At 48.9% G+C, this 26580-nt stretch overlaps 1 protein-coding gene across 1 annotated transcript in view; it reads left to right on the top strand.

The window, feature by feature from the left end:
• LOC119404005 (arrestin domain-containing protein 3) overlaps positions 1–26580 on the top strand; it is a 518482-nt gene that overhangs the window by 241243 nt on the left and 250659 nt on the right. The window contains exons 4-5 of the mRNA XM_037670636.2: positions 1585–1811; positions 1864–2043. Of these exons, the coding sequence (XP_037526564.2) occupies positions 1585–1811; positions 1864–2043 (407 nt within the window). The remainder of the gene's footprint in view (positions 1–1584; positions 1812–1863; positions 2044–26580) is intronic.

Raw genomic sequence — 26580 nt, 5'->3', positions numbered from 1 at the left:
GTCAGGGTCTTTGTTTGCCGGGTCTTTTCAGGTAGATGCCCGTGCTCTGGCGGTAGACCTTGTTTCCTGAGGCTTGCTCGCTGCTCGTCCTTGGCGTCGACGTCTTCTTTGCGACTCGCGCTTGGTTCACGGCTTGACGGGGGCGTCTGAAACATGGACGAACAGCACCTCCATCAGATGTCACCTGGTCGTGACGTTGATGAAGACAGCAGCCGGCGTGTTCAAGATGAAACTGTTGATTTGGCCGAACTTGTGTCTGGCAAATGAAAAGTCAAACTACAGCAATACGCGCTGTACACTGATAGCGGCGAACAGGGCGTCGACCGTCGAAAAACTGACAAGCGGTGAAGCGCGTCGGCATTTATACATGTGCCGTCGAATATTCCAGCGTTATCGCTGGTTGTCGCGCGTGCTCTGGAATAAGCTCGAGTGTTCGCCTCTTGCGCGCAATCTTAACAAAACGATCTACAATGATCGCGAAGCTTCTCGAACAATGAGGCGCGGTTTGCGCTGAGCGTTGGTGACAGTCTTTGTGGGCGAAATCCGAATACAGCAAAAGTGATAATAAGAAACGCACGTCGCAGTATCTTCAGGCGTGCACGCGGAAAGGCATTCCATTTCTGTTTCCCGCTGGCATCTCTCTCGCTGCACCAAAAGCTGAAACTACCGAAGCGCTCTCTGTCGGTTCTCGTTAGCGTCGTGATGCAGTACTTCACTTGACCAATCCCAGACGGTGAAACCGCCGTCTGAAACCATGGTCACTATGAAAGGGAGAATGCGTGAGAGATATAAGGCGCGTTTGTGAAGTCGCAGCACAGTGGGTACAGTGCTCGGCGTCTGTCGTCGCGGACCGAGATGTCGTGGGTTTGACTCCCAGGTCATCCGAATTAACGAAACTTGGTCTTCCGGTTTTTCTTTGGCATCTGTTGGTGGGCATTTTACCGAAGTCATCCGTGGCGCAGATTATGTCAGTGAAGCCTTGGTGGATCCAAGCATAAAACACTTTCACATAAAAAATGCTGATACGCACATAACACGTAACGTATCAGCGGGTATATGTCATATCACAGCCTGAAGAGACGAAGCTTTTGTCCAGAAGCACACGTTGTTGGGCTAGTCGGTTCATGTTCATTCAGAAGCCACGGTTGTGGCTATTTCGCACAAAGAAACAACAGGGGCAAACAACAAGTTTGCGCTCCCCTAAACCCTTCCGTTGTTGTTTCTTTGCGCGAAATAGCCACAACCGTGGCTTCTGAATGAAGCTTTTGTCGTAGGTAATGAGGCACGCACCCTTTGGCGTACGCGCTCTTCAACGCGAGCTCTATGTGGGCGTCGCTGCAGTTTCGTGGGGAAACCAGTCTGACGACAAGTTGTGACAGTTCAATGGCTATGTTGCGCTTTGCTATTAGATAGTGCTATTGTGATAACTTGTAGTCTTTTTACGCAAACTCTCTTCTTCTATTTCATTCTTTCGCACCCGTTTTCCCCTTCCCAAGTACAGGGTAGCTAACTGAAGATTTCCTGTGACTAAAACCCTTGTTTTTCCTTCACCTTTCAGTCTCTCTCTGTTGTGTCTCTATGCAGAAAAAAGTGACGGCAGCCTTCCTATACTTCCACGGGGCCAGCATGCGTTCGCATTCCGATTCCAGCTGCCTGAAAGTAGCCTGCCATGCTCGTTCGAATCGCGGCCATGCACAGTGCGCTATTACGTCAAAGTCACAATGGACATCCCGTATGCGTCGCCGCCGCAGGGCATGAAGTACTTCACTATCATCGGCCCACACATCGACTGCATGGAGGAGCAGTATCTCGTGAGCACGTCTCGACTTGCCGCGTGCACTTGTTGATCTGTCCTTCTCGCAGAAACCATTGGTCGGCCAGGACAAGCGAGCAGTGTGCTGCCTCTGCTGCCAGAGGGGCGTGGTGAGCTTGCGTAGCGCCCTCGAACGGTCTGCCTACTGCTGCGGCGAGAGTTTGCGTCTCAAGGCCGACATCGACAACCAGAGCGAGGAAGAAGTGAGGCTCAAGCTCAAGCTGGTTCAGGTAACGTCCTTTCAGTAGTAGTAATTCTACAATCTCTTATGGCGGCAGTTTTTCTTAAGCGCGTATGAGCATTCCTTTGTCAGGCAGGCAAGCTTCACTTAGGCTGCACACTGTAGGCAATATTCCGGAAGAGCAATGAGCACCTGGTAGAAAGAAAACACGGTGGAACCCTCCGTCATAGGTATGACACGGAGGTGAAACATGTCTTCACAGGAGTATAGTTGATTGTTTACTGTACATGCATGTAAGAGAGCTTGCGCAAGGTTTATTGGTGTGTGGAAGCTGTACCATCGTTCAATTATTATTTATTTATTCAGTACTTGCACCGCTATTTGGAGGCATTACAGCAAGGGGGGCTGGGTACATACTTCATTAGATCAACTGTCCTTCAGTTCTACACACAAAGCGTGGTAATGATCGACATTACATTGTACTTCTACAACATTTGGCTGAAGAGCATTGCACTCCCTCGTAGGCCTACAAAAAGAGATGGCTGATCCCTCTGTCATAGCAATCGGTATTACACGAAAGTGAAAGGTGTCGTCACAGAAGTAGGTGATTGTTTATAGTGCACTGGTATTGAAAGCTTGTGCAATGTCTACTGTTGATTGGCACATGTAGCACCGCTTGATGTGGATACATACTTGGTGAAAATTAAGCGCAATGGACGGGACGAAAAAAGGAGCACACAGGACGAAGCGCTTCGTCCCGCGTGCTCCTTCTTTTGTCCCGTCCATTGCGCTTAATTTTCATCAAGTATGCTCCATCACCAACTAGCCCTCACCTCACCTCGAATCTGCTAAAGATGTGGATACACTCACATTGACGCCTAGTGGCACATCCCCGTGCCGACGACTGATGCCCACGATCATGATTTAACCCTTGCGCTAGCTGAAGTTCTTAACATATACGTGGACACCGCATGGTGTGCGCTCCCGAATAATAGGGTAACCTATGCCGGTGTTCATGCATATGCTACCACAGAGCGCTTCAGCAACACGGGAGGCAAAGTTTCATAGCTTGAGCCGCGAACGCGCGCAGCCGTTACACGTCCCGCTGGCGTGTCTCGTTTCCCAAGGCACGACATTCGCACGTCGCCACCATTACCTTTCTCCCACGCCCATGCAGCTGTTTTATTAATCGATGCCATCGTCCTCGAAGCAGTCGGTGGTGAACAAACTCCGTTGGCACATGCGGTAAACTGCACTACTGCGACAACGAGCCGCTGACATGAAGAGAAAGGCAAACAACGTAACTGCGTCTAGGGCGACTTCCCGATGTCTGCGCGGCCAGTGTTTCCCGCTGGTATCGAGACGCTTTAAACATGACCTCTGAGGTTGCGCCCAATCTCGGGGTCATGCTTTAACTGCGTCATCGCCGAATCGTTCCTTATCGGCACTAGTAAGTGTCATAACGGAGTAAGTATACTGACTCTAGAGGAAAAGCTCTTGATAGGGCCCATGGATTGAAACATGTAACCGCATGTACTCCACCAAAACGAACGTTGCTAGATCCTCAGACGCTCGCTATATTTGACGGTAGTAATCAGGTTTGTTGTACAAACCTAAGCCAGCTACGCGCTGTTGGTGCTGTCAGGAAACATTTGCTGTGTTTTGATGCATGAAGCCGTGTGTTAGTGTAGCGTTGTCTGTGCAGTTGGCCCGATTGATAACAGGTGAAATTGCCACGTGTTTGTGCATGGTTTTTACTAGGCACGCCTCACCAATAATGCATAGCGAATAGACTTTCTCTGTTTGCTGGTACGAGAGTCAATCGACGGATTCGCAGCTCGAAGCAAATAGCGTAGGCCGTGGTCGCGCAGTGCTTCGACTTGCAATGACGAGATACCTGTATCGACATTCTTTTTCAGCTCATTGCTGCCGTATTTCAGCGCAGAGAGCCACAAAGCAGAAAAATGTCGATTGCAGCATGCAGCGGCGAATGTGAGTGAGACGTCACCGGAAAGCTTCAATCAGAACTAAAGTTACCCGGCACACGAAGTTTATCGCCGTTAAAAAGACTATAAAAAACTTCGGTTGCTCCTAGTTGGTACATAAGTTTGAGTGCTCGTCTCGTCTCTTCTTTGCTGTCAGTCCTGGTTTGCAGTGAAGTTTTCAGCTTGAAAGAAAAAAGGCTGTCAGATGAAGTCGAGTTGTTGGCACGTGGCCACAGGAAACGCGCATGACGGGACACTATGACAACTGCGATATACACGACGTAAACGAAGCTTCAGGGGATTCAACGCGACGCGTAAACCGGCGCAATCGGCCGGGAGCACACACTCTCGCACTCTCGTGTGTTGATGTTGATATAGTGGTGCCACCCAGTAAACCAACGGTCAAGCGCTCCTTTGTGCACAGAGTAAATTGCATAAATAGCCAGTGTATTCTTTCGTAAATGTATTGAAGATAAACACAGAACAATAGTCTTAGGATTAGTTAGGATTGATATGGCCAGTATTGTGAGAGCTATATACAGCTAATTTTGGCGCGTCTTTAAAGCAATGTGAAGGCAACAATTACAGCGTTCCAAGATTTCAGCTTTATTGGGGTTAGCGGTCTTGCGGCCGAGCGTTTCCTCCATAGTCAGTATATTAACTCTGCGAGCGTCATGACGCATTACTTCACGTCACCGCTCAAAGACGGCGGCACCGCCTAGGCCCGGCAACAGAGAGCGCCATGTGAGAGAGAATGTGTGAGAGAGATAAGGCGCGTTTATGGTGTGTCGTTCTCGGTGGCTTAGTCGTAAGTGCGCCGGGTGCTTATCGTTGCGGCCCGAGAGGTCATGGGCTCGAGTGCCGAGACGGAACTTTTTCTTGTAGTTTTTTTCTTTCTCATCCGTTAGCGTCCATTTTGTCGACGTCATGTCCGTAACGGAAATACATCACTGAAGCCTTGGTGACCCCCGGCATAAAACACTTTCGTGTTAAAACAAGGGGGGCAAAATTCGGCAGATCCCACGTATCATGGGTATCGATGTTATGCGAAGCACGCGCGGGAAGTTTACTGCGGCGTAAATTTTCACATTGAGCGAAACGTTAAGAAATGACGCTACAGAAATGTGCAAATGGTATACGCACACACATATGTTGAATAATCGCATATGTGTTATGTGACCAATTCTTTACAGTTGCGTAACGATGCCAACAGCGACGTGGGCGTTGCCAAAACCACAAGCGGTAAGCTGACATGCAGAGCTTATATTTTCAATATTGGATAGCGCGAATCCGAACAAGAGAAAGAAGGAACACAGCGCGGTTGTTATAGTTGCGTTACAGTTGTTATGCTTATACTTGTCCGTTATAACGGAGAATGCACGCACGTTTCACGAACCCGTGTGCATGTGTGGAAGAGATTCTCTTTGTGTGTGGAAGACAGTTCTTTAACAGGGTCATCATGACCGTGATCAGTGAGCACCAGCAGCTGGTCCCAGACTTGTTATCGGAACCGTTCTTGATCGCGGCAACCAGGATACTAAGTGCAGCGAAGTACGAGGTATAGTACAGCTGATTTAAATCGTGGATGCCTCTTACGAATAAATGATCTATGATGCCTCCTGTCCTGGACGTGGCAGCGAGGTCTTGTAATGTCCTGTACACATGCAAGCCGTCTTTCATGCAGTGGAATAACCAGGCGTTGTTGTGTTGTGATAAATCAATGTTAAAGTTACCGGTAATGATGAGGGGCCTAGCTCTCTCGGCAGAGTAATTGTAGGAAGCATTGACCACGGTTTTTGCGTAATCCACGTGGTCCACGCTGCGGACAACGTGGACGTGTTGATGGTAGTTGAGCGTCTTCCAGGGGTGTTCTGTGTTCAGCTTCCTCACTTTCCTTGCGTCCGCCGCGGTGGCGTAGCGGTTACGTTGCTTGGCTGCTGACCCGAAGGTCGCAGGTTCGATCCCGGCCGAGGCGGTAGCATTTTGATGGAGGCGAAATGTTAATGTCCGTGTACTGTGCGATGCCAGTGCATGTCAAAGAATACCAGATGGCCAAAATTTCCGGAGGCCTCCACTGCGGAGTTTCTCATAATCTTATTGTGGGTTTGGGACGTAAAATCCGAACAATTATTATCATGATCACCTTCCTTGCGTGTCAATGTGCATGTTAGCGCTTACTGTGTTGAGACTCTGTGTCACCTGTGGCACATACCCGCATAACATGAACTCTGGTATGCGGGCATTTGCGCACGTGGCTGAGAGAAAGGGTTTCATGACGTACTCGACAGGTATTTTGCGTTATTCATGTCACGACCAGTGAATCGTGTTCGTCATACACTGATCCTCTACTATGCCAATTTTGGTATATAACAACTTATAGAGACGACCAGGAGAGCGTCTAGACGTAAGCGGCTAGATACATAGATTGATAGATAGATAGATACGTAGATAGAAAACAGCCAAAGTGCCTGAGGTTCGCAAAGAAATGCTTCGCCTTTAAAAGTAAGCATAGCCGTCTATAGTAGAAGAGAAACTTGTGCTAGTTGGTGATTCATCATCGTGAAGGAAAAACAGCGCTAAAAATGGACGAGGACTGAGGAAGAAAGCACGACACAGGCGACGATCAGCGCCTGTGTCGTGTTTTCTTCCTCAGTCCTCGTCCATTTTTCACGCGATAGCGTTAGAGAGCTCGTGTCGTAGAAATTCCGCCGTCGGCGTCGGTGTCGGCACCGTTGGTTGTGAGCGAAAAATCATCTGTGACCGAAAAATCGAGGAAGAAGCAAATAAAATAAACAATAAAATCTTCCGTCTCATTGAGGATCGAACCCGGGCCGTTCGCGTGGCAAGCAGATGTCCTACCACAAAGCCACGATGTTACTTGCAGCTGCTTCGAAAAAAAACACTACAAAAATGCCATGTAGTGGAAGGAGTCTCCTAACGCATTTTATTCGGCAGGTGTCACGACGAAAACGAGCCCATTCGGCGATTTGTAGGCGCATTTGGGAGGCCATCAAACTACGTCGAAAAAGGCCGGGATAGTGCAGCCATTGCCGCTAAAAACACAAACGAACTTTCAAACGAAAATGGACAACTATGTCCATCTAGCGGAAAGCATATCAAGCCAACGCCGGCTTGCGGAGGCGTTGATCAAGCAAACAGCAAACTCTAGATAATGTGCTGCCATCTGTGAGGCATTGTGAGACTCTTCATGGCCTCCGAGATGGCGAGCGCGCGGCGTATATCTTGGAGGCCATGCGACTCTTGCTTTAGATCAAAAACCTGTACCATTCGCGCGCGCGCGCGCGTGTGTGTCTGTGTGCGTGCGTGTGTGTAACAATACACATTAATAAGTATGCACTTATTTGTTGAAGTGGATTTCGCTATCGCGTTCAACTCTTAAAGGCGAAGCTTAAGGGTCCCCCAATTTTTAGCGCTGTTTTTCCTCCACCATAGCCATCCATAGTATAATATAGCAAGGGGTGGGAAAGAGTGAGGTGAGAGGTAAAAGCAGAACTAAGCCTGAACCAACTATGTGCTCACCAGCTCTTCTGTGACCCAGCCTTGCGTGGCTTAGTTAAAGCGGCGCCAATTGTTAATGCGATAGCGTTAAAAAGTTCGTTTCGCAGAAATTCCGGTGTCGGTGTCGGCATGTTTGGTTGGGAGCGAAAAATCAGCGTTGTCCTTAAAGGGGTCATGAAGCACCCCTTGGGCTTGTTGAAAAAAAACACATCCCGCGGTAAGCTGACACGGCTATGAACTGCTGTGCAAAATATTACAGTCGTGCGCGCCGCGTAAGGCCACAAGCGGAGCGCGAAGTTGCCGTTTCCTCAGGCGCCCTCTTTTCAAACAGAGGCCGTTTCTCACTCTCGTCGGTGGGCGAGGCGTCTGCACGTTGACGTCGCGGAGACATAGCATGCTTATTGGCCGATAGCCGGATGAGATGCGCTTCTTGCCACGGGGTGCCGCCACTTGCCCGCGCCGCACTCCTCAGTCTGCTAACTTTCCACGGTAGCCGCGCTCGCGTATGCGAATCACAGCGGGAAAACGATCGCGTTTCATGACGCTCGCTGACGTAACTTCTTACCCCCGTGCCCATAGAGTTAATATACTGACTCTAGAGGAAAAGCTCCCCATAGGGCCCATGCATTGAAACCTATAACCGCATGGGTTCCGCCATGATGGAACAAAGCGATCGTTGCCAGCGTTGCCAGACCCTGAGACGCTCGCTATATTTGACGGTAGTAATCAGTTCTAATCTACCAACCTAAGCCAGCTAGCTACGCGCTGTTCAGAGAACATCAGCTGTGTTTTGATGCGTGAAGCCGTGTGTTAGTGTACGGTTGTCTGTGCAGCTGGTCCGGTTGATAACAGTTAAAATTTCCACCTGTTTGTGCATGGTTTTTACTAGGCACTCCCTACCAAAGTTTCTCCGTTCGCTGGCACAGCTCGAAGTAAAGTCCGTAGTCCGTAGGCCGTGGTCGCGCGCTGATTTGACTTGCAATGGCGAGACACCTGTATCCACATTCTTTTTCAACTCATTGCTGCCGTAGTTCAGCGCAGAGAGCCGTAAAGCAGAAAAATGTCGATTGCAGCATGCAGCGGCGAATGTGAGTGAGACATCTCCCGAAAGCTTCAATCGAAACTAAAGTTACACGGCCCACGAAGCTTTATCGCCGTTAAAAAGTCTAAAAAAATCGCTTGCGACTAGTTCGTAAATAACTTTCAGGGCTTGTCTCATCTCTTCTTTGCCGTCCGTCCTAGTTTGCACTGAAGTTTTCAGCTTGAAAAAAGGGCTGTCACATGAAGTCGAGTGGTATATGCGGCGACAGAAAACGCACACAACGGGACACTATGACAACTACGAGATATACGACGCGAACGAAGTTTGAGGGTCTTTAACACAACGCGCAAACCGGCGCAATCGGCCGCAAGCACACACTCGCATACTCGCGAGTGTTGATATGGTGGTGCCATCTAGTTAATCAGCCTGCAAACGCTCCTTTCCGCGCGCAGTAAATTGCATAAATAGCCGTCGTATTGTTTCGTAGAAGTATTCAAAATAAACACAAAACAATATCCGCAAGTTTTTAATTGTGCAGATGCTTCTTTAGGATTGATATGTGATGGCAAGAATGACAACGTTCCAAGATGTCAGCGTTCTTGTGGTTATAGGTCTCGCGGCCCAGCTTTTCCTCTAGAGTCAGATATTAACTCTATGCCCGTGCCATCTCTCCCTGTTTAGCTTCCAGTGCGCTCGTCGGCACGAGAAAAGAGAGAAAGCGTTGAGAGCGTGCGCCAAACCCCCGTAACTCCGCTCATTCTTGACGGATTCGAGAAATTTTTGCGGCAATCGATTCGGGGGGCAGTAAGCTCCGATACTGAGGTCATTAGATTATTACTAGGAAAAGTGGTTCATGACCCCTTTGAACGAAAATTCTAGACAGATGCACATAAAAAATAAAAGAATGCTTTGGTTCAAGTGGGAATCGAACCCAAGCCTTCCACGTCGCCAGCAGGTGTTCAGCCACAGAGCCATCTCATTGCTTGGAACTGCTTCTGAATTGAAATATCCGACACGAATGTCATGTAATAGCGGAGTCTCCTTAACGCATGTAATGTTGTGTGGCAGAAGTGTAGAATCGCGCCTGGTGCCATAGCATGTGAATTGCACAACGAGTGAAGGGTTTAAAGGCCCACCCGTTACACTCGCTCATGCATATTTAATGATAATCATGAGGGAAAGCTTCAAGAAACTGAGCAGCTGCGTAGTCTCGCGATTTGCCTTACTGCCGCATTGTCGGTACTTCGCTGATTCGCAAAAGTAAGAATTATGTCGTAGCTGGCGCTTCGCAACTGTACTTGCAGGAGACACTGTAGGATAGCTTGAAATACCTGATGTTACGCGTACACACGTTCCTTTCCTTGCGGCATGGTGTCGACGGAGAAGAGAAGCGGCTACTGATTGAAGAGATGCGAACGGAACCCAATTACGCTATAGCGTTCTACTCGTGAGGGAAGTCCAAGCTTCCTCCAAATATTTTTTCCGTTTTGATACGATGCTTCCTAAGTAGCGTTTGCCGAACTCTTCCGACGACGAAATACAGCCCCTGAACTGTCGAACTGTTCGTTCGAACGGGAACTGTTCGAAGCTGTTCGTATTTGCAAGTGGGAAGGCTTGGGTTGATGTGGAATGTTGGTTGAGGTGTTCGGGTTACCGTTGTAGCTTCGGCAGCACCCGAGAAGGCGAAGGCATCGCTGACGGCCACAATTTTCTTTACATACTTTATCGTTGCGCATTTGTTGAGGTGCTTGTACTCGTGGCTAAAGTTTGTCAGTATCCCATTCCAGCAACTTCGCGTGCGACACAAATTTTATGGTGTATCTATAGGTGCCGATCACTCTCGATAAGGACTTCTTTGCAGCTGAAATTTTCGTGCCAACTTCTGCCATCACGCCGGAGCGTGACGGAGTCGTCACTTGATCTTCGAGAACGTTCAAGGAATCGTCACGCAGGTCTGTACCAGCGACGTCGCTTTTTCAGATAATGACGTTATCGAGTTCGTTCTTAAATCGATTACTTCAACGTGTAGTTTTAACAATTCCATGCCAAGGATGACATTTCTCGAGCACTGCTCAAGAATCACGAAGCTCGTAGGATTATTTGGGCTATTAATCGTGACTCTCGCTGTGCAGATTCCAGCCGGGGTTATGCCTCCCGCTGTGCTGATTTCAGCGCCTTCCCAGGTGGTCTTAACTTGCTTCTACTTCGCAGCGAAAGGCCCACTGCTGACGAAGCAGTCGGCGCCGGTCTCAACCAAAGCGATGACACTGTGGGCGTTGATAAGGACTTCGAGGTCACTAGTTCGTCGTCTGGCGTTACGGTTAGGTCGCGGCGTCGGACCATGGCTGCGTCGGCTTCATCCGCTGCTTCTACGTCCCAGCGGCAAGTCTTGTTCCGGTGGTGAAATTCTGTCTACAGGGCTCTGCAGGGCTGGCGTCGTGTTCTGAAGATTTCGTAGGAGCGTCGTCGTCGCTGGCGGAGGATGCTGGGTATTTGGTAGTACAGCAACCGCACCTCCATCGGATGCTGCCCTTAGACTTAGCGGCCTGACGATGGGCGTTGGGGTGCTCGTCCGGGTGTCCACTGCGCTCCATCAAGGGTGTCGGCGGTGTCCGTAGTTGTTCACCTCGCTGTAGACACGGTGCGTTGACGGCGAAACCGCGCAACCCCATCTGTCGGTAATGGCACCGGCGGTAGGTCTGGCTGGCGTCACCGCAGTGGTAGCAGGGCGGGCGGTGCTCAGGGGCGCACCATACATCGGTCTTCCTCGGCATGTAGCACTGGCCGGCAGACAAGCGAGATGGCGTATAAGGTGGCGGCGGGAGCTGGCAACGGAATCGCGGTGGTGCTACGTCTTGGCGCTGCCACGTGGGTGGGTCGCGACGGCGGGCAGCAGACGTAAGCGATGGCTTCAGGTTGAGTCTGCGCTGGCTCAGAAACCCCAACTGACTGCCTAATTTCTTCTCGTACGATTTCTACAATCGAGTCCACTTGAGGCTGTGGTGAAGGTAAGAGTTTGCGCAGCTCCTCTCACCAGATGGCTTGGGCAGTTTCGCGCAGGTAGTTGAAACCAAGGGCTTCACCAATTAATCAGCGATTGTACTGTCGGGTGCGCATTTCTAGAGTTTTCTCGATCGTTGTTGCCTCCGATAGGAATTCCTGGGCGGTCTTGGATTATTCCCACAAACAGCTCCTGCTTTGCACCTCGCATGTAGAAACGAACTTGTTTCTCCTCAGGCATGTCAGCGTCGGCGTGGCCGAAATATCGGGTTATTTCTTCTGTGAACATCATGACGTTTTCATGCGGCAGCTGCATCCGCGTCTCCAGCAAAGCTTTCTTTCCTTGCGTACGCTGCTCGTGAAGGCGTCCAAGAATGCGCTGCGAAACAAATCTCAGGTTTGAAGTGTGGACTCACGATTCTCGTACCAGGACTTGGCTGCGTCTTCCAACTAGAAATAAACGCTTCAATTGTTGATGGCAACACAGTCATGCATTTCCAGCCAATTTTCCGGGTCTTCAAAAGATGATCCGCGGAAGACTGGCGGCTCCCTTGGTTGCTGCAGCAGTATAGGGGTAGATGCCATGACTGCTGCTATAGTCGACGATGTGGTGGTTGTGGTCTTCTTGGTCTTGTCAGGTAAAGGCGCGTATTATGGTGGCATTTCTTCTTGCCTGCGTTAGCCCGTTGACCCGGGATGGCTTTGACGTCGTCTTTACGGCCAGGGTTCGTTTCACGGCTTTTCTTGGGTGTGTGGAATATGAACGAACCAACGCCTCCACCAGATGTCACGTGGTGGTGACGGTGAACAAAGCAATCACAGCGGATAAAAATGAAACTCTTTATTGGGCGAACTTGCGCCCATAAAAAGAATGACAATCAAAGTTCAACGCTATCGGCCCAGACGGTCTTCGGTCGTCGAATAATCTGATCAGCGTTAAGCTGCGTCTGTATCTATAGATATGACATCAAGCATTCTACGCTTATCATTGATAAATGCGCAAGTTCTAAAATAAACTCTGCATTTTGCGTTGCGCGCTCAAGTTTACGAGAACAATCTACATTAATCGGGAATGTTCGACGTTCTGGTGACGTGCGCGCATGACAGTAGCCGCACCTGTAACGGTTCAGATTATATGAATACATATTGTAACGAAGAGTAAGTACTCCGAGAACTAGGATCCAGGGTTGTAGAGGAAACGTTACCCAGCACGGCTCCACCAAATATAAAGGAGATTTATTGGGCGTAGAACTGATAATTTGTCGCGTAATGCACCGAGCACAGTCCGCTAGCGCGATGCTCTGCTCCACCATCGAAGCTGCTGCTTCTGCGCCGGAGTACTTCCTCTTCATTACAATGCTCTACGCTGCGTTACGATCAGCTCGACGTTGAATAAATCTTCTTTATATTATATATATATATAAATGACGAAGAGCGGCGACGGGCTCGGGAATTGGCACGAAGAAGAATGAGAAAGATGAAGCGGGGCAGACTAAGAGCAGCCGGCCCAGCCTGGGGATATTCTCTCTTGACTGGCGCAGTCGACGAGAGACATGGCACAGTCGACAGGCTTTTATCCGACATCCCTTAGAGTTGCAGGAAACTGCTTGATGCTGAGCTCTCCTACAGTCTCTCCACAGGAATCCGTCACCACGCGGTTCGGATGCTTTCGGTGCGCGCGCTTTGGGCATGGATACAAGTATTGCCCACAAGCACAGTTGTGGTCCGCGTCGACGGCATCCGTGATTTCTGGGCACTCATGAATACTAGAGCCCAGCGAACGGCGCTGCTTCGACGTCACGCCCCAGACACCCTGCAGCATTGGACAGAGCCGCCCCTACGCGGCCTCGGCAGCAGCGCATTCCCTGTAGGTGTGGGGGACCTGCGGCTACTCAACGAAGCCGGGAGCAAGTTACTTGCCGCTGTTTCCGTCTCCAAAGACTAACCCGCTGGAATAATTCTGGGAGTGGACTACATCATGTCAACTCGACTGCAGCTCACCATAGATGGCGATGGCATCAATCTCCGTTCTTCGAATGAAAGTTCCCAAGGTGAGCCAGCAACGCTTGACACAATCTCAGCCGTACTCTAAAGGCTCAAATCACTTTTAAATGCGAAACATTTCTTTGCAAACCTCAGGCACTTTGGCCGTTTCTATCTATCTATCTATCTATTTATCTATCTATCTATCTATCTATCTATCTATCTATCTAGCCGCTTACGTCTAGGCGCTCTCCTGGTCGTCTCTATAAGTTGTTATATACCGAAATTGGCATAGCAGAGGATCAGTGTATGACGAACACGATTCACTGGTCGTGACATGAATAACGCAAATTACCTGTCGAGTACGTCATGAAACCTTTTCTCTCAGTCACGTGCGGCAAATACCCGCATACCAGAGTTCATGTTATCCGGGTATGTGCCAAAGGTGATACAGAGTCTCAATCAAAACAGTAAGCGCGAACATGCACATCGACACGCAAGGAAGGTGATTATGATAATAATTGTTCGGATTTTACGTCCCAAACCCACAATAAGATTATGAGAAACGCCGCAGTGGAGGCCTCCGGAAATTTTGGCCATCTGGTATTCTTTGACATGCACTGGCATCGCACAGTACACGGACATTAACATTTCGCCTCCATCAAAATGCTACCGCCTCGGCCGGGATCGAACCTGCGACCTTCGGGTCAGCAGCCGAGCACCGTAACCGCTACGCCACGGCGGCGGACGCAAGGAAAGTGAGGAAGCTGAACACAGAACACCCGTGGAAGACGCTCAACTACCATCAACACGTCCACGTTGTCCGCAGCGTGGACCACGTGGAGTACGCGAAAACCGTGGTCAGTGCTTCCTACAATTACTCTGCCGAGAGAGCTAGGCCCTTCATCATTACCGGTAACTTTAACATTGATTTATCACAACCCAACAATGCCTGGTTATTCCACTGCATGAAAGACGGCTTGCATGTGTACAGGGCATTACAAGATCTCGCTGCCACGTCCAGGACAGGAGGCATCATAGATCATTTATTCGTAAGAGGCATCCACGATTTAAATCAGCTGTACTATCCCTACTGAAAATTCCTATATATACATGACCCATACATATGATGTTATTGGATACAGGTCGTATAGGGGATACGGCTTTATAGGTGATACAGGTTTATAGGTGATGTAGGTTGTATAGGTGATATAGGTCGTATAGGTGATTATATAGGCGTTACAGGTGATATGGGTAACATGGGCCGAATCTGCGATTTGGGTCACAAATGACGGGCAGCAAAGGAACATATTGATAAAGACATGCCAGTTTATGAAACGTGTAATAAAAGCAAATATATACAGCAATTCAAGCTGTAATGATATCTCGCAGCAGTCTAATTATAAGAATATAAGAATTCACTGTTGCACTTACATATATACTTGAAGAAAAACGATCAGGCAAGAATATTTGGTAACTGAATATTTATTTAAATGTTTAAGCATCTCCGCAATAAAACGGCACCATACACGCACATGCACAGTGATGCAGATGCTGTGATTTCTTCATTGTGTAAGCTGCAGCGGATCTTCGGTGTTCTGTAAAGTGTTCAAGTCAAAATGGAAAAACAGATCTGTTAACATCTATATTTATTTTTACGAAAACTCCAATCGGGACGAATGCCATCACTTAGTTGGCGTAGCGCCTGTTTCCCAATAACCAGGGCAAGGCCTGCCTGTAAGAAATACAAAAAAGAAAGAAAATCTTGTCATAAAAAATAAACTAGCTAGAAGAGGGCGGTTTAATAATGTAAACCACAATAGGTACGTAGTTGCATACTGATACAACATCCAACGCACAATACTTTTTTTCAGTTTTCATGACTTTCGAGTAGAACGTACGAATGCAGTGAAAATGATAAACTTACCTTCAAAGATAATCGACAGAGGCGCGTTGTTTGGAGATCCAGCAAATACAGAAAATGTTGATGGCACATCATGGTGACGGTATCTGTCTCTGCAGCTTTGCAGAAGGGAAGCTGCGATGGAGTCTTGCATGTAAGCTGAGGTGTCCATTTTTCCGCAGGAAAGTTGCGATGCTGGGTCTGGTGAACAACCGTTCCGCCGAAACAAACTTCCATGTACGGCCACAATTGCAGCACATGAGCGAAGTATGTTCTTCACTGTTTCGCTGATAGCCTGTGCACATCGCGGTACTCGATGTCCACGAAATCAGAGCAAGAGAGATCGCAAGTGACGAACACGATCCGCACTTGTGACGCTGGTGAGCAATTCTGAAGGAGAAAGTGCGGCGCGGAGGGATACACAACAAGAACTAAAGTGACCGTCAGAAATTTACACTGGTGTAACTGCCAATAAATTCTGCGAAGGTTATTTGTGAACTATTAAGTTTTCATGGCGCAATATTAGCACCCTATAAAATACAAACTGATCTTTTCTCGCGTTATTTTCTTGATCGCAACAGTAGACGGGCCTCCTTGCACCTGTGCAGCGAAAGTTTGCGACATGCGTTCTCAAAATTCTTCGCCCCTCATGGTCTCGCCACGTGCAAAGACTACCGCCCCGCCACTTACCAGACAGGGGAGTTTCGGAACAAAAGGGCGCGCCTTTTTCCCCCCACGGGGGAGAGCAGCTTAAAAAATGCACGGCCGTTGAAAGACGCGATCGCCGAATCCGCATTCTTTTCGCGTAAGCCGGCTACCACGACGTGTGTTATCCCCATTTTTATCGTACTTCTCATGAATAAATAGTAATAAAATAATAATAATAAAGACACTGCTTGTCAAAGCATTGAATACACATTCCGATAAACATTGAATCAAGCGTATTTTTTGCTAATTTTGGAAGGCAGCATTTTAGCGCATCATTCAAGCAAATGCACGTGCGTGTCGCACTTGACCGCGACACGATCCGTCTACGCAGTTCAGAAACACGTGCGCCGCACAGTCAGTGCCTGAAGAAAGCATATGCTTGCATGCAGTTTTATGTAATACAATGCTGCTCCACTGAGTGTTGTAACTGTATCCTCAAGTTTGGTTTATGCCTAATTCAGGACCCTTATTAACGAACGTGTCTTACAGAAAAATTGAAAAATATGCGTAAGAGAAAACTACACACACACACACACACACACACACACACACACACACACACACACACACACAATAAGTTTTGTGAATTCTACCCCAGAGGCTAATGTAGGTGTCAACATCCCTCATTGAGAGCGCTCAATACTAGGTCAATTAAATGTGTAGTGACCGTGGGTCAATTAAAACTTTCTTAATGTATGTCAATTAAAAATAAAATGAGTGAGAGTCAACTGAATATTTCAAACCTAATGCCAATTCAATGTTTATTGAGGGCACTCATTAGAAGCTGCCGTTTAATTGACCAGCTATTGAGTCAAAAAGGCCTCGGTTCGGGGTCAATTGACACGCAAAGTGCATTTTTGTAAGGGGTGCGCGTGCAAAAAGATGTTGTAAGAGGTGTAGATCAAAGGGGATGATTATGTGCTGCACTGCCACTTGTCAAGATTTTAAAAAAAAGCCAGCTGGTTCGAGAGCTAGATTGAGATGAAAGGGAATTTGAAAAATAACATTGAGAATTAAGTGCTGTCCTGCCACTTATAAAGATAAAAAGGCGAACTATTGATCAGGAAGAGATTGTGAGAGGTTTGAATGAGAGCGGATGAAAGAAAACAACTCGTGCTGCTACGCTTCTGGTGCTCACTGATCACGGTCATGATGACCCTGTTAAAGAACTGTTTTCCACACACAAAGAGAATCTCTTCCACACATGCACATGGGTTCGTGAAACGTGCGTGCATTCTCCGTTATAACAGACAAGTATAAGCATAACAAGTGTAATGCAACTATAACAACCGCGCTGTGTTCCTTCTTTCTCTTGTTCGGATTCGCGCTATCCAATATTGAAAATATAAGTTCTGCATGTCAGCTTACCGCTTGTGGTTTTGGCAACGCCCACGTTGCTGTTGGCATCGTTACGCAACTGTAAAGAATTGGTCACATAACACATATGCGATTATTCAACATATGTGTGTGCGTATACCATTTGCACATTTCTGTAGCGTCATTTCGTGACGTTCGCTCAATGTGAAAATTTACGTCGCAGTAAACTTCCCGCGCGTGCTTCGCATAACATCGATTCCCATGATACGTGGGATCTGCCGAATTTTCGCTGATAGTACTGCGCAGCTTCCCGGCACTAGCGTACTTGAAAATGGTGGTGTCTGTGCCGTTACGGCGACATGCACAAAGACAGCGGGCGGTTATTGCCAAACAAATACAAGAAATGCTAGTCGCTAATGTGATCAGGTCGTCTTCTAGTTTGTATCGTTTGTTGTCGTCGGCGCATCTCGACAGTCCGAGCGTAACGGGAAGAATGATGATAAGTTTATTGCACCACGCCTTATATACATGCGCGGATCAGGAGAGCGAAACACAAAGATCACGTGACTGATCGACACGTGTAGCGATATCATCCGATACATCCTCTTTCGTTTGAGAAAACAAAAATAGAACAGTTAAGTTCTTAATAGAAGATTAGCAAATATGACAGTCCACTGTAGAGGCAATGTTCACTGCACGTCACCCAGAAGCTTATTACGACACCTGCACAAAGTTTCTGTCATAGGTCAACCGTTGTGGTGACCGCCTTCGTCTTGTTGACCTTCTCAAAGTTGTGGTGGTGCTTGCAGCATTGGGTGCATGTAGGGAACCCGGTCCCCTTATGCCATCTGCAGCTTGTTCGCCGAAGTCCTCACTGCTGGTGGAACCCGTTCGCCTTCGGAAGCTTTCACCGGTCGGAAGTAGGTGTTGCCGGTTGCGGCGGAGCACTCTTCCTTCCTCTGTGACTACGTGGTACGACCTGGGAGTGTTGCAGGGCTCGAGAACTTGTGCTTTGTTAGCCCATGACCTTGTCTTAACTCGAACGGTGTCGCCTGTGTTCAGTGGCGCTAGTGTTCTCCTTGGGGCGTTGCTCTGGCGATGCTTTCGGACCATAAGTTCTGGAACGGCCCGGGCATCCGGCAGCGTCGTTCGCAGTCGTTTTCCTTGTAACACCTCGGCAGGTGACGGGGCGCCCTCCATTGGTGTCGTCCTGTAAGCGAGTAATCCGAGCCAAAAGTCTTGTTTCGAGTCCGTTGATTTTTTTAGAATCCTCTTAACAACCTGCACACCCTTTTGCGCGAGTCCATTGACTGTGGGTATCTCGGGCTTGAAGTAACGTGTCTAAAATCATACCGCTGAGAGAACGCCGCGAAGTCATTACTTGTGAACTGGGGCCTATTATCGGTACAAAGTTCAACTGGTATGCCGTACCTGGCGAAGATTGCACTCGCTGCTTCTATGACGGTTCTCGAAGATGTGTCTTTAAGCAACTCCACCTCGGGAAAGTTTGAGAGCGCGTCATAAAAGCACAAGTATGCCCTACCACCATATTCGAAAAGGTCAGCCCCTACTCGGTACCAAGGCTGGGGTGGCGCTGGGCGCATCTTCAGGGGCTCTGTCGGCTGTTTATATGCGTATTTCCTGCATGATGCGCATTTATGGCACACCGCTTCGATATCTTGGTTCAATCCAGGCCAAAAAACAAGCTCTCTTGCCCTCGCTTTGCATTTGTTCACGCCTAAGTGGCCTTGGTGAATGCGATCTAGCATTTCCCGCCTCATGGTAGCGGGTATTGCCACCTTACAGCCTTTCAAAAGTACGCCTTTAACTTGAGATAGTTCTGCTTGAAATGGCTTCCATTGGCCTTTGATATGCTCCCCGGACTCTAGGCTCTTCAGAACATCCTTAAGCTGTTCGTCCCTCTCTGTTTCTGCTGCCAACCGCTTCCATGTTCGGTCGCTCACTAAAGAAGACACCACACTTACCGCGTGGACTTCTACGTCATCGCTTTCGGTTCCGTCCGCTTGTCTGCTTGTGGCTCTCGAGAGCATGTCGGCAAGGACAAGCTGCTTCCCTGAAATGAATTGCAAGTCAAGGTCATAACGAAGCAGACGCAGGAAAAAACGCTGAAGTCTTGGCGGCATATCGCCTATTGGTTTTCGAGCAATAGTGATCAAGGGCCGATGATCGGTCTCTGCTATGACTTGGCGGCCGTAAATGAAGTGATGAAATCTTTCGCAGCCGTACAGCAGAGCTAACGTTTCTTTTTCAATTTGTGAATAACGTTGCTCTGTTTCGCTGAGCGCTCGTGACGCGTACGCGACCGGCCTCCACGTATCATTGTGGTATTGCAACAAGGCTGATCCAACCCCATTTCGCGACGCGTCGCACGACACTTTAGTTCTTAGCTGAGGATCAAAGATAGATAGCAAAGGTTCTTTGCTCAAACTGTCGCATAACTGCTTCCATTCTTGATCGTGGTTACTTGTCCATTCGAAAATGCGGTTCTTTTTGATCAGGCCCCTCAGTAGCGTTGTTCTTTCAGCGAGTGACGCCAAGAACTTGCCAAAGTAGTTGGCGACGCCAAGCATTCTTTGCACCGCAAGCCTGTCCACCGGCGTTGGCATCTGTAGCATGCAATTTATCAAGGATGGGCTTGGTCTGATGCCGTTTTTGTCAATCACGTCCCCGAGAAATTCTATCTTTTCGACCGCAATTGCGCACTTTTCTGGGTTGAATGTTAGACCGGCACGTTCGGCTGCTCGTAGCACCGACCTAAGGCGCTCATTATGTTCTTCTATAGACGCACCCCAGATAAGGACGTCGTCCACGTACACTCTTACTCCCGGAAGCCCTTCAAAAATTTCATTCAAGGTCCTGTGGAAGACCTCTGACGCAGATGCTATACCAAAGGGCAAGCGCATAAACCGGTAGCGGCCGAATGGTGTTGTGAAGGTACAAATTCGGGAGGTTTCGTCATCTAGAGGGATCTGGTGAAATCCCGAGTTTGCATCCAGCCGCGAGAAAACTGTCGCCCCGGCGAGATCTGCTTCAATGTCTTCCCTGCGAGGCATTATGTAATGTTCTCGTTTTATGCACTCATTTATGTTTCGTGGATCAATGCACACTCGGATTTTTCCGTCCTTCTTTCGAACAATAACGATAGGACTCACCCAGTCTGTTGGCTCGGTCACTTTCGTGATAATTCCTGCCCGCTGCATGCGGTCCAATTCCATCTTGAGGGGTTCTTGTAAGGCCACTGGAACACGCCGTGTGGCCTGGACAACGGGTACGGCGCCGTCACGTAACACCATCTTGTATACTCGTTGCACGCACCCGGTTCCGGTGAACAAGTGGCGAAATTCGTCCACGATGCCTTCTTGGCTGCTCTCGGATACGCTGTAAACACGCGGCACGAGTCCCATGAGTTGGCATGCTTGAAGTCCGAGGATCGCTTGGCGCCCCTTCCGGACGACGAAAAAATCTAGCACTGAGGTTGTGTCATTGAGCGCCACCTCGGTACGTATGACGCCGACGTGCTGAATTGCACTTCCTCCGTATGAGCGTAACACGGCGCTACTTGGCTTCAGCGGTGGTTTAGGGCGCATCTTGAGGTAGCACCCCCAAGGCAGCAGATTTGCTTGTGCTCCCGTGTCGACTTTTAGGTCCACTGGCACGTTCTCAACTTGAGCTTCCACCGTCCAGTCGCGCTGACTTTTGCCTCGATTTGAAACGTCCAAAATGTCAAAGTTGTCTTCGGAGTCTAGGAGCTCGTGAACTTCCGTGGATGCCTTGCAGCATATGGCGAAATGGTTGCGCCTGTGGCACTTCCTGCACTTCATGCCGAAGGCTGGACATCTTCGTGGTGCATGCTCGCGCCCACATCTCAGACACTTCGAAAAGGCGTGTTCTCGTGGGAAACTTTTGCTATTAGGAGCCACGCCCACCGGATCTACTTGCTTCTGTTCGCGCGCCCAGATTTCTTCGTGCGCTGCTGCTGCTTCCGCAGCTTTACATGCCAGCTCTGCCTTTTGCAGAGTCAAATTATTATCTCTTAACAGCTTTTCTCGAAGGTTGCTGTCTGTGGTGCCGTATACGATTTGGTCTCTGATCATCGACTCCTTAAGGCTGCCGAAGTTACACGCCGCTGCCTGAGTCTTCAAGTCCCTTACAAAATGCTCGAAGGGTTCTCCCGGCGTCTGGATCCTTGAGCGAAATACATAACGTTCGTGCACTTCGTTAGTCTGTCCGGCAAAATATGCATCGAACTTCTTCACGACGGTTTTGTAGTCTCTGCTGTCCTCGTCTTGCTGGTATTCGAACGTGTTAAAGATCTCAATGGCTTCCTCACCTGCGATACTTAAAAGGAGTGCAGTCTTTGTCGCTTCCGTTCGAGGCTTGCCACTGGTCTCCGACGCTGTCAAGAAGAACTCGAAGCGCTGCTTGAAGCCCTGCCAGTTCTTGCTGATATCACCATTAGTACGTAGCGGTGGCGGTGGCTTCACAAAATCCATGTTGTACGTGTTTAGGCCCTTGCTTCACTTCTGACACCATGTATCGTTTGTTGTCGTCGGCGCATCTCGACAGTCCGAGCGTAACAGGAAGAATGATGATAAGTTTATTGCACCCCGCCTTATATACATGCGCGGATCAGGAGAGCGAAACACAAAGATCACGTGACTGATCGACACGTGTAGCGATATCATCCGATACATAGTTCATGGGCTTCGCCTGTCGTTTTATTCCGGAAAAAGAACGACAGTCTACGATTTTGTGTGAAGCAGAGGGAGCTAAGTAAACGGACCATACCCGACTGATACCCGCTTCTGCGTATTGACGACGCTTTTGATAAGATGCGAAATTCAAGATCTTTTTCATCTCTTCATTTGAAAGCGGGGTATTGGCAAATCATCATCGCCGAAGTGGATAAGCGCAAAACGGCTTTCCGTAGGCCTTCTGGCTTGTACGAGTTTAATCGTATGCCTTTCGGGCTGCGAACAGCCCAAAGTACGTTCCAGCCGGCCATAAATACAGTACTGGGTTCACTGAAAGACCAAGTCTGCGTTGTGTACCTTGAGGAAATCCTTGTTATCGGTGTAACAAAAGAAGAAAAACGTCTGCGACATCTCGACAAAGTTCTGAAGAGGTTGCATGACGTCGGATTTCGCCTTAACCGGGAAAATTGTCAGTCTTGCTTGAAGACAATATCCTATTGTCGGTTGTACCATGTCTCAGTACGGCGTACAGCCCCTTCCTGAAAGAATTCGAGCTCTAACCAACTATACCGTGCAAACCTGTATGAAACAGCTGCGGGTATTCCTCGGGATCGCGTCATACATGCGCAATTTAGTCCCGAACTTTGCGTCAACGGTTTCACCGCTCCCGACGCCTTCCAAACCCTATAGCATCAGTTAACACGTACCTTGTTCTTACCACTTCAATGAAGAGTGGACGACAGAGGTACACACCGATGCAAGTCCGGTCGGTATAGAGCCGTTCTGATGCAGCGTGTGGGGATCGCGGATAAGAACCCTCGCCCTCGTCCGCCCCGGCGGTGACAAGGCACAGCAGCGAGGGCCACTGCGCATCCGTGAGGATGAGGACATGCTTCATAAACAGGCACGGCGAGCGGCCAGGGGGGAGTCGCCGGCGAACTGCCGTGAGGTGCGCGTGTGTGCGCGGCGTGCGGTCCGCCGAGGCCAAGGTTGGGTTAGCGGGACCGATGCGGAAGTGTTCGTGAAAGTTGCTTTTATGCGTATTGTCATTTTGTTGCCCTAACAGTTTTGAAGCTTTAGTAATAAATGTTCTTTTGAGTTACGACGACGAGCGGCCCAAATTCATTGGAGTGGACGGGGAACCCACACAAGCGTGACCCGCATAGAAGTGAGCACGTCGTTGCCTACGCCAGCCGCAAACTGTCTGACGCAGAGCGTCATTACCACAACGAACTAGAGTGCCTGGCTGTCGTCTGGAACATAGACGAGAAGTTCCGTCACTACCTGTTTGGTCGAAGATTCACGGTTGTAACGGATAACTCCACTGCGGTGTGGATGTTCGCAAAGCAGCACCTGAAACACAAGTACACGAGGCGGATTGTTCTGCTGCAAGATTACATTTACAACATCTTAAAATGAAGAAGAAACGCTATTAATTTTACGGGTCTGTGCCACTGAAATTGGGCAAATCCCACTACTCACCACTGATGCACTAAAAATGAAGAAAACTGGCTACGGTCCAAAAGCTGCAGCAGAACGTGTTGTTGGGCGAGTTGGTGCTTGCTGAATGACATAATGCAGCGCTAAAAATACACACACCACAAAGTAAAGAACACAAAGCGACGGGACGGGCGCTACTCACAACTTTAATGAAGACTACAAGATTGTGGCACATATATACACATCCCAACGCGCAAACGCAACGTCACAAACCATAGGGGGCGTATCATATCACAATCTTGTAGTCTTCATTAAAGTTGTGAGTAGCGCCTGTCGCGTCGGTTTGTGTTCCTTACTTTGTGGTATGTGTGTTTTTAGCGCTGCATTATGTCACTCGTCCAAAAGCTGTTGAACTCATAGGACACAAGATAAAGAAGAAGACTGCGGAAACCGAAGGCGCAGTCTTCGGTTCCCACATAATATCCTTGCTTTCATTCGCGTAGAACGCAGTTGTCTCGTCTTCCTCGATATCCCGATTAGGAAGCTTCCTCGATATCCCGATTAGGAAGCCACCCGACGTGAACGTCAGTGTGAAGTGACGCGGGAATGGGCTAACGCACGGCAATGGCCCGTAAGGGATTAGTGGACAGATGGTGAATGTGTCGATTGACGTTTAGACAACTGTAGTTTGTATTCCCCGAAACATTCCTGATCACGTTGCCATTGACGTGCATCTTAAGTGATGGCTTCTTTACAAAACTATGTATAAAAGCTGTGTGGTCAAGATGCAACTATACTACAACCTCGAATCTTGACAAAGAGTGTTGAATAAAGAGCAGTGATAGAACATATCTGGAAGACTTGCGAAACATAGAAATGCGATAGCCTGACGAAGGGAAGGCCACCAGCTTCGCTGTTTCATCAGTGTCCGTGAAGCGGAGCTGGCTGAATTTTTTTTATTACCTTCGAGTGGGAGGAACGGAAACTGAAGAGGCGCTTCCTAGACCGAGGGGCGTACTTCTAACATGTATAATCAGCTGAAAAAATTTCACCATCTCCCACTAGAGGGAACCATGTGGGGATCCGAAGGAGCGGAGCGCATGGGTCGAGATGCACCTTGCCCGATGCTAACGCGTCCTTGCATATTGCCGCGAGTCTTATATTTCATGAGTTGAAGCTTCTCCCACAAAGACTGTGGGCAACGCGCTGCGCAGGCCTCGTCGTGATGTGTAGGAAGCTTCGCGATTGTTTTGGAACAATCTGTTAAGATTGCGCGCCGCACGAGAACGTTCCAGCTTTGTCGAGAGATAACGCCGCCAACAGCGATATCGCTGGAAAGTTCGATAGCGCCTGTATAAAAGCCGATGCGCTTGACTGCTTGTCAGTTGATCGACGGTCGACGCTCTGTTCGCCGCTATCAGCGTATTGCTGTAGTTTGACTTTCAGTTTCCCGGCCACAAGTTCGGCCAAATAAACAGTTTCATCTCGGACGTGCTGACTGCTGTCTTCGTCGACGTCACGACCACGTGGCAATATGGAGCACATCATGAATTCACTGTAGTTGCTGTTGCTGTTGCTCGTCCCGAACTCTTGTTGGAGCACGCCACGCGGGTTTATCGCGCGTATGCAGAATCCCCTTCCCCAACGCCATCACGTGACTGCTGAGAGAGTGTAAAGGGGAGAGACCACAGCGTCTTACCCAGCCCCTTACACAGGCCCGAACGCGCTCTCGTGGCAGCGCATTCTTACTACGATATAACGCGTTGGTTCATCGCGCGTCTGCAGAATCTCGTTCGCCGACGCCATCACATGATTGCTGAGAGAGTGTAAGGGGGGAGAGACCACAGCGTACCCAGCCCCGTACACAGGTCCGAACGTGCTAGCGCGTGCCAGCACACGTGCTTTTGTCTGCGTTACGACAAGCTAGGACAGCATACGGCAGCCCGGGCCCCTAAAGTGCTCTGCATGTATCATCAAGGCGGTCGAAGAACTAGACGAGGAAGACTTCTGCTTGGCGCGAGCGCGCGCTCTGCACGTATCATCATCAAGGCGGTCGAAGAACAAGCCGAAGAAGACTTCTCCTTGGCGCGAGCGGGCGCTCAGTATGTTGCAGATGGCTATGGTAGGTTTTAAAAAGCGGACGGTCGCCAATAGAACTACAGACAAAGCCTAGCGCAAAAGCTGCTTCGCATCTAAAATCAGAGTAAGGTCCAGAAACCGTAGCGTGTTTTCAACCGGCACCTTGCCCGTGAAACTCAAACCTCCGCCTATCGCATCAGTGGCTCCTAAATAACACGCACGAATGTTTCCATTTGCACATTGTTCCCTGTACCAAAAAATCGTCCACCGTCCACACAGCAAAATGCCTTAATGGCAACTCTGCAAATCAAGCAACAGATCTTGCTCCATCCTGCCCGAAAATATATTGCTCAGAACGTCGGCAGCTTTGGACTAAACGCACACCTCCGATTTCTGAACATATAGGTTGTCCCGAAATGCCACGAAGGTGCGGTTCAGGTAAAAGCTGAGCAACTACAGAAAGGCCTTTAACGTGATTTCACAGCCGTTCCTAAAAACAATCTTGTCGTTATCACAGTTAATGCAGCCTTTAAACCGCTTCATCAAAAGGTCATGCGGAAGCGAGTAAAACAGTCCTTTTTTGTCTGCTCCCACCGGAGCAGTTCGTGCAATCAACAGTAGATAAGAAATCAGTGACAGAATTACATACGGCGTACGGATAAGGGATGGCTAACTATGCCAGATGCATTTGCAGAAAACTGGAGACCGCCTTTTGCCAAGTGCCCCGCTCCGAAACAATGGAGCGAAAGAGAATTCCCGGCTTGTGCGCCTTCGCCGCAACAAAACAGATTGAGAGTGGATTGGGTCTCTTTCTTGACGGTAGTGGCAAAGCCTCCCAAATTCCACTGATTGTACATCTAACGCACTCGCACTTCGACAGTTGTAGCACGTACCT

Source organism: Rhipicephalus sanguineus, chromosome 9 (genome assembly GCF_013339695.2).
Source record: "Rhipicephalus sanguineus isolate Rsan-2018 chromosome 9, BIME_Rsan_1.4, whole genome shotgun sequence".
In the NCBI taxonomy this organism is placed as follows: Eukaryota; Metazoa; Arthropoda; class Arachnida; order Ixodida; family Ixodidae; genus Rhipicephalus; species Rhipicephalus sanguineus.
This window is presented reverse-complemented; position numbering and strand designations above follow the sequence as displayed.